This window comes from Rhea pennata, chromosome 8 (genome assembly GCF_028389875.1).
Source record: "Rhea pennata isolate bPtePen1 chromosome 8, bPtePen1.pri, whole genome shotgun sequence".
Taxonomy (NCBI): Eukaryota; Metazoa; Chordata; class Aves; order Rheiformes; family Rheidae; genus Rhea; species Rhea pennata.
Genome location: NC_084670.1, coordinates 1,282,331 through 1,294,521, shown reverse-complemented (window position 1 = coordinate 1,294,521; position 12,191 = coordinate 1,282,331). Strand labels below are relative to the sequence as shown.

At 43.5% G+C, this 12,191-nt stretch overlaps 1 protein-coding gene across 1 annotated transcript; it reads right to left on the bottom strand.

Moving 5' to 3' along the window:
* Window positions 1-1,152: 1,152 nt before the first annotated feature.
* Window positions 1,153-11,162, bottom strand: PTGER3 (prostaglandin E receptor 3). The gene is made up of 2 exons (XM_062581878.1): window positions 10,329-11,162; window positions 1,153-1,440 (listed from the first exon to the last, which is right to left on the bottom strand). The coding sequence occupies exons 1-2, from the start codon at window positions 11,160-11,162 to the stop codon at window positions 1,153-1,155; spliced, it is 1,122 nt and encodes a 373-aa protein (XP_062437862.1).
* Between the last annotated feature and the right edge of the window lie 1,029 nt (window positions 11,163-12,191).

The following is a 12,191-nucleotide window of genomic DNA, read 5'->3' as shown; positions in this document are numbered from 1 at the left end:
AGAACTCATTTTTTTAATTAAACCTGAAAGTTACCTGGGAGAAAGGTAATGACTCCTGACTAATGGACACACTGCTACTCAGCTCTTGTAGGCTGTTTTATTTTTAAAATTCCCAAGGCTGCCATATCGCTCAAATTCATCTGGGGGGGGGGGGGAGAAGAAAGAGATCAGTTGCTCTCAGGAAGTATTTTGGCCACTTTGTAGAGTGTTTTAGTAATGAAGTTCTTAGAGGCACTCTCATTACTTAAGAAGTATTGATTGTTCATTTATTTCTGGGCATGTGCATTTCCAAATAAAACTACCCATATGAAAGCAGTATTTTTGGCTTTGCAAGCCTTTGCCAATAATTTACAGGAAGAAGTACATTTACTGTTGCTTACAACCTCTTTATCACTCTCTCCATCTGCTCAAAGTAGTTTTATAGTGTGCTTTGCTAACAGCAATTCTTGTTATGCCTGAGTATTTCACAGGCAGCTATAAAACAAAAAATCATAGCTTTCTCACTTGTTCTCGTTGTCCTAGTGGTACATCCTACTCAGCAGATGAGCTTACTTTAGTACTCACACCAAATGAGTATTTATAAGGCAAGTTCATGTGTCATAAGACTCAGTACCTTCACCTCTTGAAAGAATAACATCATCATTGCTTCAACACAACCTTTTTTGGTTTAAGCCACTTAAATCCAGAGGAAGTCTCCTAATTTTGTCTTCCTTTAATTCTTGTATTTTTGACCATTTCTCATCCCCACCTCTTAGTATTAAGATCATATACAGGGGTAGGTATCTTTCTTTCTTTAATAATTTAACTGTTGAATCTGTGTTGTGTCTCCTGATATGAAAATCACTTTTTCTCCCTTAATGCAAGAAAAATCCTTCCAAAATATATTATTTTAGGCACACAAAAACTAATGTTCTGTAGCTCAGTTATGAATTGCAATGACAACAGAATTTAGCAACAAAACCAATTCTTTTGTCTATACTTGAGAATTTTTGGCACATAGGATATATAATTATTTGGCACTCAGTCCATTAAGTAATACCATTTTCAGCTACTATGTGGACACTGCCATGCTACAGATACCCCAATTCACAGTAAGATTTTAAAACTACTTGTTGGCAAAAGTAGTTTTCATGCAAATTGATCAATATTCCTTCATGCTGTTGTCCGTCTGATTTCCTCTGATAATGTGATTGATCTCTCTTTCCATTCGTTGTTAGAGCACTTGGAGACAGCACTGGCTGCTTGACAGAACTTCTGGAGAAAAATCTTTCGCAGTAGCAAATAAACCCACGGATCCAGTATCTGATTTAGTGAGGCCAAGCGCACAGCTGTCAAGAAGAAATTACATTCTTTCTGCAGTTCTGAGCTTTGGGCTGCACTGGAGAATCCTTTGCAGTGTTCAAAAGACGTGTGGCTGAAGATCATTTTCAACATTGTTATCTAGGGAAAGTTAGGAGAAAAATCATAAATTTTAAGAGACCATATCTGTATCACCAGAAGACAAAATTCTCCTGCGGGTGTTTTCCTCCCTTGTCCAAGTCAAATCAGTATCACAGCATGTAAGTAAAGAACGCAGTGACTATGATTGAGAGGAGCTCTGTCTCTATGTGTAAAATGAGGGTGATGATTGATAAAAATGCTGCCTTCCAGCTGTCGGTCAGATTGATTTAGGGGTCTCATGCTAAAATGAGAAAGAACGTGCTGCTTCCCTGATGGATTGAGACATAATAGAAAGTTATGTACTGAATCCCAATGATTCAAGATGGGTTTGCTAAAATAGGAAATTACTGACCTTGCAAAATTGACTTGAAGGTACTCATTTTACCATTACCATATTATCATAATTGTAATGAACAGCTGAATAACTCATAAAATTATGTTATGAACAGTAAATGTCAGAAAAAAAATAATTTCAAATATAAAATTATCTTCTTTCCTTTAAAGCTAAGATGTTTCATTCAATGACTTTACAAATTTTAAGCTTTGATGTTCAGGTAGACTATTCCAATTCTGAACTGAGCCAAAAAAAAAGAAAAAAAAAAAAGATTAATAAAAGTGTTCTGGGCTAGGGTTGAAAACACATTTTAAGTCAACATAAAAATGTATTTCTGTCTTTCTGCTTTGTCAAAAGCTGCAGGCTGCATTTTGTGTTAACATGACCTATATTTCCTCCTATTTTTCCCCCTCAGTGAGTACAGTAATATATTGAGGATTTCATTTCCCATAACATGTAAGTTGCTTTGACTGCTAGGTTGTAGTTGCACTGTAAAATCATAATCATATAAAAATGTTTCATGCAAGTAGCACTGTCTGTAATTGATATGACCCATACTTCACAAAACAGCTCAGCAAGCTCTTGCCTGGCAGCCAGGGGCCATGTGCAGGTTGATTGGGGGATTGACTGAAAGCAGGAACAGCAGCATCTTCATCTGCAATACTAGTTAGGCAGTACTGAGCAATAGGGGTTATGCCATGAGCAAGTATTACATGGCTGGCACACATCAGAGCATAGGAAATAGTCAGCTTTTCTTTATAGGTGGCTAGGCCAAATATGCTGCAATAGTCAGAAATATATGCAGTTTATTCAGAAAAGCCAGAGAATGGGCAGCACTGATAATACTTTCACCCCCAAATCTAAGATAAATTTATCATCACTTGCGTTTCAAAGTATCAGCTGCTGTATTCCAGCCCAGAGATGCTGGAAATACCAGTGATTTTATTTTACTTTTTAAAAATATCATCAAGATGTCAAAGAATATTTGTGCTGTTGGTATGCTTTATGAAGATGGGAAGGCAACTTGTAGGAGCTGGTTTTTTTTATGGACTGCTACAAGGCTTACAATCTTTAAAGCACTTTTAACAACTAAACTCTGCGCTATAATGATACAATCAACTAAAGTAACAGTACTTCATACTTCATCACTTTCTAACTTAAAATATATAAACTTGCTTTACAAGTATCAATGACATGAGCTGCACATAATTGGGATACTTCTATTCTCATATTACAGCCTAGAAAAGTAATGCATCGCCAAGGGCTGAACTGATTTGCTAAAGGTTGCACTGAAAACCTGCGACAGAAGGAGAACTCTGCTCGGGATGTAGTGTTCCAGCCACAAGATCACTGTCTATTAGTAGGTTGCTATTTATTCAGGTAAAAATAGTGAGCAGCCTTTTTTTGTCTTTTAAAGCTAGTGAGATAGTTGTGGGTGTCATGAGTTTTTTTTTTTTTTTTTCATACTCTAATATATAAGTATGGGAAATACGAATCACATTTTGAAAGATATCAAAGATATATTTACTTTTCCATGGTTTAGTTGATGTCTGCTGTCTCAAGTTTCCCCCTGAGCTTTCAGTATTAACTACAGCTGTTTTTAAATATAATACCATTTTAAGAGCATTTAGTTCCTGCTCTACAGATAAAGCTACTCTAGATTTTGTGTTGCAAAGTGTTTTCCTAGGAGCTTATAAACATCTTTTGAGCAGACATTTGGCATGGAACTTGCTGCCAAGGGATGTGTCTGTCAGCTGGGTACTGAGGAAATACCTGTGCTCCTACAGCTTCTGTGATGCACAGTGAAGCTTTAGGATGCTTTAAAGCAGGATGGGAAAGGAAAAAGACACAGCTGATGGGAGGATAGGGCCTCTTTTATTACGTATGTCAGCTAACTCAGAGCTGGCCTTGTTGCTAGCTACCTAGTCCAAACCATAAACTAACCAACAGTAATGCGAACTGACATAGACATGTGGGAGGTCAGGAGTAGAGCCCACGTGCTATTTTTTTCTGACATGTGGGAAGCCAGGAGTAGAATCTATGTGCTATTTCTCTGTACTCCTAGGCCCAGGGCTATTGAATGCTGAGTTTTCCTGCACAGGTTCCTTTCTGCTTGCAAATCTTTTCTGAACATAACTTAAATACCTTGACTTGTTGAAGTTAGTCTCAAAATCCTGCAGAACTGAGATGCAGTATGTCCACAAACTTTGGTGTGTCCACAGTGTGTATATATATGAAGGACATGATGTAGCCTATGCACAATGGCTCTGATGTACAATTTGACTTGGTGTGTTTGCAAAGGTCAGTGGTACCATACGCTGCATAGACTGGAAACCTGTTCTGAAAAAGCAGGGAACAGCTGGAGGGACTAGATTTGTAATTCATTATTCAAAGACCTTCAGCCTTTCAAAAGAATCGGCACAATCTGTATCCACCACAATACAAGCCGAGTGATCCTAGGCAAGATCTTCTCACAGAATGCCAGCTTCAGAGTGCAGTATCATCCCCCAGTGACATTTCTGCATTGTTGCTGTGCCTGGAAACAAGCGTAGTCAAAGGGCTGGTCGTGAGGAAGAGTAACCAGGGAGCAGAGGCTACAGAAAAGGGTTCTTCCATTCAAAGGATCTTCTGGATGCCAGATCAATAATCATATGTTGACCCCGAGAAAGACTTGCAGGGCAACTAGAACAGTAAAGTAGAATTTTTTTTTGGTTGTTTCTTTAAATAGGAGTAATTGAAGAGCTGCTAGATTATCCATCTGCTATATTTAATTTAAAATAAAGATCAGAAGAATTAACAGTTGATAAAGAGTTTTTTAAAAAACACTGGATAGGCACAGATCCAAACTGCATCGAATAGCTTGCGGTGCACCAGACATATGCAACTGCATGATTCAAATCACTTCCTCTGCTGCCCTTTCCAGATAATTAATTAAGATAATGTGATAGTCACAGCTTGGCCTATATGTGTCTGTAACATCTAATGTTCTGTGCCAAGCATCACCTCCGTCCTGACTGGGATGTAAGGCATTGCATACTATAAATAGTAGTACTGCTATGTAACTATGCTTGTGCCCATGTCACAGCAAACAAAAACTGAACAGGATTTGTCCTTTCACATATTTGGATTACTTTCTTCCACATGAGCTACACTAGCCTTTCTTTTTATGAACTCTGCAATAGCTCTGGTTTGGCAGCCCTTGTTGTCTTGTTCTTTTGTTAGTGGATCCACGGAATTGCAAAAATATTACACAAATAAAGTACATTTCTCAAGCAACCAACTGCTACTTATTTTTGTCTTTATTACCTAATATTCCTGTACTGGAATATTTGTCAGACCATTAATTACTCCACTGGAAAATTTATTTCAGTTTGATATTCTTAGAGGTTATTTATCATAGCCTGTATTGGTCTTCTAAATTAATTAAAAATAATAAAAGTTCCAGAGTTGCAACATCAGGTGGAATAAAGTCAATTGAATTACACTATTTATTCTAATAAGAAGTTTGATCATCAGATCCATCTGTTTACCCTGCTGCTCATCTCCCATTTGTCTTAATCTGGTGCTTAAAAAATTCCTTTGAGTGTAGAGAAGAAAGCTGTAGAAGGAACAGAGGATTCTCCTGATGAAATAAAAATAGCAACAGTGACTATTGTTGGTGAGTAAACCATGCAGAAGCCACGATGGAGAGGATATGATTTTTCCTTGTAAAAACTAACAATATCTAATCTACCACCTTACTTGAAAATAAAACTCCTAACTTTGTCTCACTAAAGTTTTAGGACTCACTCCTACCAACTCTGTGGGAACTGAGGCAGAATGAAAGCCTTCAGTCTGAGTAAGCCAAGTGTTGCTACAGATTCAGAGAACTCCAGCTTCCCAGAACGGACAAGGAATTTCTTCGTAAGTGGAACTACTGCCTGTAGCGGGCAAAGCCAAGACAAGTCCAGCCAACTAGACCACTCAGGGGCATCTGGCATCCACGTGAGCCAAACCTGTAGAGACACCCCCCCTCAATGTGGCTTGATAGCGAACTGGAAAAGATCTGATTTCTATGGCACCTGACTACCTTTATTAGCAACCTTCTCTTTGTAGCAGGGCTGATCACTGCATTTTCGGGTGCATGGACCACAGATGTAACAAATATTTCCTGATAACAATAGTTTCTTAGAGCCCATTCTACATCACCATGCTGCTGTCTGCCTTGCAGCCCCACACATCAGGCAGAACTGAGCACAGTTCCCTCTCCTCTTCCATCCCACAGGATAAGCACCTGCAGCACAACCTGATGCAAATCACTTCTCTGTGAAACACATAATAGTGAAATCATTTGCAATTTGGGGAGAATTACTGGAGAAGGATGAGGATTTTCATAAGAACACCACGTTTACAGGAGATAATAATGCAGGGATGCAGGACAAGTCCCAGTCAAGTCCAACAGGCTTCCAAGGAGAACAAATTTGCCGTTTGATTTTTAACAATTAGTTGTGACCTTTTGTGGAAAAACAGTTCAGCAAAATCCAAGCTTTCCCTGTCAGCATGGCCAAAATGAAATGATCAATACACTATGGCAATTTTAGTAATCTGAAACAGGCTGGCTCTTTCAGCTTCAGACAGAAATAAAGCATTAGTGGGAGAAGAGTTACTCATTCATAGAAAAGAAGTGATCTGTTTTCCTTGCTGTTCAGTGGTAGCACTACCTTTTTTCTTTAAATAAGTGTGCTTCCCATGACTATGTTTTGTACAGCTAAAATATTACGAAATACTATAATAAAAATATCTGTATAGAAGAACGTATTTGATTTCCATTTGACAAGAGAGTTAAAGAAGTCTTTTAATACGAAAAGTAGCAGAGTATGTGAGCATTTCTGCTTTAAATACCCTTGAGACTATCCTATGAGTGAAAGGATTTGTCGTCCGGAGCTATTAAAAAATTAATATGAGAATTCCAGTGTGTGCTGCACCTGTGTTTCTGTGCAAACAAGGAATAGTTTTCTCTTCTTTACCTCAGACAGATTCAATCTGCTGTTGATTTATTTCAATAACTACGTTCAACAGTTACATACCAAAATAAACAAAAGATTAATGCAAACTGGAGACCACTTACGATAAAGTTAGTGATAAAGCAGCTTAGTTAACAGGAACATTTTTCCAGATTCTCTCTGCTGAATGCAAGTAAGATTTTGACTTCACCAACGACAGGAGAGCTGATACCTGCACTACAAATACAGTTCCTGTGTTCTACTGAATACAGCATAAATTCAGAAAAAGAGAAACAGTTCTTTGAAGCATTTAGAGTACAGTCGTTTTCTGTTATCAGAAGTTTCACTTTTCTGTTAACTCACATTTGACTTTGTCTCTTCACTCAATAGATGAAGCCTAAAAAACACTATTTGTGTAAAGAGGCATTGTTTAGCTAACAGTAACAATTGTCAGAATCCATCAGTGCTCAGTTACAAAATTCAGATTTCTTTCTGTTTTTAAGTCAAAAATCTTCTCTGAAAATCCCTAGATTCTTGTTTAAACTGGGTATCTTCAACTGCTAAATGATGCCGCTATTGGCTTAATGTGTTCTACAACTTGGATTTCACTGAAAAGGTCTCTATAGGCCTGTTTTTGGCAAGTTAAATTATCTTTATTTCAAAAAGAAGTTTAAACATCTTTTCTGCCCAAATGTAAGCAATTCTTAGGAAATATTCTTAAAGCTCATTATCTTTTTTTTTGTTATTGTTGTTCCATAGCATTCATCTCTCTGTTTGTGTGATCACACAATATTTAAGTAAATTAAAAGTAATCTAATGATTTTTCATAGCAAGTATGTAGATCATCACACTAAAAGCATATTTGCAGATCTAAATACCAGTTATACTTCTTACACACTTGGATTCACTGCACTTTACTTTCCAGTACCTTGGTGAGGTTATAACAGGCTTTTTTCTATGGGAGGTATAAGACCTGTTCTCCATGTCACTTAGAGTGGGGGTTATCTTTGTCCATGCTCACACTTCCAGAAGGGACATCATAGTCTGGCTTCTTATTCCTAATACCTTCTTTGTAGCTGTATAAAAAAATAGTAAAGTGTGTTTAGAAAAAGTCTCCTATAATTGTGACTCTTGATTATGAAGTCTGGAGGGAGCACTGCTCATGGGACGAAGTTTTCCACAGCCAGGTCTCTACAGGACACATTGCCGGCTCTGAAGTGAAAAAATTGTTCACAAATGCACTCTGAATTACCTTACGTTAACCAGCTGGGCAGAAGTCACACACTTGAATGTGAAGGGCTGCCAGTGAGTATCTGTTCAACTGCCCCTACCATCAACTGGGAGACCTCTGGCTCCTGTGGCGAGGTCAGGGCTGGCCTCCCATTTGCCTTTCCGCTCCAGCTGTCTAGGGATCTCTGCTCTTTGCTCTCTGCTTTTGCCAGCTCCCTGAATATTTTCTGGTGGTACAATGTTTCTTAAAGCAGACCCTGATTTAACTCATCCCCACTCTGCAGTAGGCTCCCCTTCATTACCCACAGACTCCCCCACTCAGTGAAGTGGAGACAGACTATATTAATTTGGCTTGTGACTTCAGAAACTGCAAAAACATCACTGGAAGGAAAAAAACAAGGAGAGGACTCACTGCACAATCACTGATTTTTCTGAGTATTCAGGTTTTGAAGAGGGAAGAGACATTTCTGCTTAATGGTATGCGGCTGCTCAGACCCAATCTGTGCAGCAGTCTCAGCTGCCTCTGCTAGAAAGGACACAGCAGCACCTGCTTCTCAAGAGAAAGAACACAAAAACAATGATGGAGAGGCAAATACACTTCCTTGATTGAATTCTAACAATTGCCATCTAATTTTTTTCATTTGTTTAATTATGGACAAGCAGGGAGCAGTAACTTTTTTGAAAGTATAAAATCCCTTTGGGACTTAACTGTGCACATCAGCGGGACGGCAGGACTCAATAACTTCTAAGGAGACGTGGCACAAAAATGGAAAAGGTCAGCCAAGACACCTAGGACTGACGGCAGAATTAACGCACTGAGACACTGAAAGAGCGGTACGGCAATCGCCTGGTTTAAGTTAGCGCAAATAACTTCCCTTGTGGTTTTAGGAGTAGAATATTATTGTTATTTGCTCTCAAGTTTGCTGAATTCGTAGTGTGGTTTCAAGGTTACTTTTGTCACAAGCTATTAACCATTTCTATAAAGTTATTTTAGGGCTTCTGGTGTATTTTTTATTTATATTTTCTATTTTGGAGCTCTGATGACATTTACAAGGATAACATTACTAAACTGATTTGTTTTATATTTTAACCTCATTCACACAAATAGTAGCTGTCAGCCATTCCTCCTACTATAGGTCCATTAAAAAGAACTCGAGCTCTCTGTACATAGGAAGGAAGAAAAATCCTTCTCAGACCATGAAGTACCTGTCATGCAACTTCATAATTATTATAGCTATCTATACCTTTTTCCTGCTTAAGGACACCAAGGACAAAGAGTCCAAAAATAACACTGTCTTCTCAGAGCAGAATAAACTGCCCTTTTAAACTGGTGTACAGGACACAGGATTCCTAGATGTGCTGTCATCCCATATGGCAGAGAGAGACTTGGATTCATACTTCTCTGCTCCTAAATCATGAGGAGGGATTTATCCCAGTTTGACAAAGGGGGGGGCACATAAAAGTGAGGAAGAACAAAGCAGAGGGAAGATATGCAAGGGTTCTTTTTAAAAAAAAGAACACTGCCCTAAATGAGATACAATGAACAATCTTAGGAAAACCAGAAGCTACTTGCAAAGTCACAAGTCACATTATTTTCTCATAAAGCATTAAAGTAGGGGGTTTACCACCAAGCAGGAGTAAATAAAAAGTATTAAATTACTCTTTTCCGTTAACACAGGGCTTCATCTCAATGATGTCTGGATAAACTTCTTCACAGGCTCCCCCAGATGAGGAGCAAGGAGATACTGGTTTCCCTTGTTTCACCATCTCCAGACCCTGTTCGTGTCAGCAGGTATGTGAAATCCCCCTTTTGAGCCTTGGAGGGCGACAGGAGCACAGATGTGTTGTCCTGCTGTTGGAACCCATTGCTGGCACCAGTCTTTTCACCTTCCCTGTAAACCTCTCCGTTGTTTGCCCATTGCCAACTTCGGTGTCTTTCTCCAAGACTCACAGTCGCCTCACGTTCTGCCCTTTCCTTCTTTATGAGACCCCTGTTTTCCTGATCATCCCTGCTCCTTTTGCTCCCATTCCTCAGTCTTACTTTTCCAAGTACACTGAACTTCTGCGATCCTTACGAAGCTCCCTCAGTGTCTCCTTTCCAGTCTTCCCAGTCTGTCCTCCCCAAGGCTTCCTCCCTTGAGTCACCATCTCCCTGCTTTCTGTACTACAAGGTCCTTCACGGTCACGCTGTCCTTCCTGCTTTCCCCTTGAGTCCCTGCGCCTCCCGCTGCATCCCACGCACAGCCCTGTGTCAGCTGGGACCTCTCGGGTCACTCTGCTTCCCCGCTGTGGCGGGAGGCCCTGGAGTGGCTTTTCCCACAGCAAAACAGAAAGGCACCTACCAGCAGCGGTGACCAGCATGTGGAAAGGACACACATGATGCCCAGGAGCTGGATCAGGGTCTCCATGGCAATCCGCCCCCACTGCTTGCTGGAGTGAGAGGCTGTGGCCTTGGTGCGGGAGCGAGACACCAGGGCCTTGATGGTCGCCAGGTTACAGGCCACCGTGACGAAGAGGGAGGAGAGCCCCAGGAAAGCAAAGGTGGAGGCGAAGAAGATGCTGCCGGAGAACGCGTCGTCCCCAGTGCTGATGAAGCACCAGGTGCCGGGCCACTGCAGCGTGTAGTGCCCCAGGCCGGCCACGGGCAGGAGGGCAAAGGTGAACACGGCCAGCCAGATGCCCAGCAGCACCAGCCGCGTCACCCGGGTCTTCATGTGGCTGGCGTACCAGTGGGGCGTGCGGATGGCCAGGGCCCTCTCCACGGCCATGGCGCTAGCGATGAAGAGCGGGCAGAGCCCGAAGACAGTCATGCTGAATCCGAAGAAGGTGCAGAGGTGGCCTGAGGGGTCGAGGGCGGACCAGGCCCGGTTGGACAGGTAGACAGAGATGACGATGGGGCTGGTGAGCAGCTGCCCCACCAGGTCGGTGAGGGCCAGGGAGCCGATGCAGAGCAGGAAGGAGCGCTTGCGGCGGTTCTTCTTGGCGCGGTAGCTGCGCGACACCAGCCCCATGGCGAGCGCGTTGCCCACCACGCCTGTGATCATCATGGTCAGCGGGAAGGCCACGGAGACGGCGCCGCAGCCCTCCGCCGCCCGGCCCGTGCCGTTGGCCCGCGGCCGCAGGGCGCCGGGCTCCGTGCCGTTGGCGCCGGCCTGGCACGGCGGCCAGCGGCTCATGCTGCCGCGCTAGCGCCGCGGCGGCGGAGCTGCGCCGCCCCGTGCCATGGCTGCGCGGGGCTGCGCGGCGCGGCGCGGCGGAGCGGAGCGGGGCGGGGCGGCGGCCGCGGCCGGGCGGAGCGCAGCGCGGGGCTGCGCAGCGCAGCGCGGCGCGGAGCCGCCCGCGGCACCTGCGCGCCCCCCGCCGCCCAGCGGAGCTACCTGCGCCCCCGCCCCGGCGGCGCGGCGCGGCGCTGGCCGCGGCCCCTCCCGCTCCCAGCCGCCGCCTCGCGTTTCTCGCGCGGCCGTCCGTTCCGCAGCGGCGGTGGGTCGCGGCCCCGGCCCGGCCGCTGCGCGGGACAAGCCCCGGCCCCGCCGCGGTGGGCGCAGGTTGTCGCTTTCCGCGTGCCCGGGCCCCAGCTGGCTGCTAGCAGCGAGTCACGGCCGTGCCGCTGTAGAGCTTTGCCTTTGCCGCGAGGGTCCTTCTCCGGCCTCGTTAACTCTTACTTAAGCCGTGCCGTGCTGGGCAGCCGTCCGAGCTTTTAGTTTGAAGCTTAACTGTTGCTGCTGCTGGGCTCTTAACAGGGCCGTGGGGTGCAGGAGGACCCTGCCGGCCCCTCGCTGCCTTCTGATGTTGCTGTTCATTTGTGGCTAGGAACCTCCACCCACAGAAATTATATTGGCCATCAGGTTCTTCAGACACAAACCGTGGAACAACTTGAGCCCTCAAGAACCAGCAAAAGGAGATTTGTTCCAGAATAAGGAAAATGGGCCAGCTTTGTCCAAATTGTGGTGGTCGAACCTTGTTAACCAGTGAGTTTTGACTGAAATGGGGTAATGTTACCTGTCCAGTCTGGCAAGCTACTCTGGAGGTGGGTGATCCTCGGCAGAGCGATCACAGTGAGTAATCCTGGGAGTGAAAACACGGATTTCTGGACTGTTGCTGCCAGTTGCTGCCTGTAGCACAGCTGGGAAAAACATCTGTGCACAGCTGGTCCATTGCAGCACTCCCATACCTGCGTGTGCCCAAGGCAGCAACGAATGTGATGT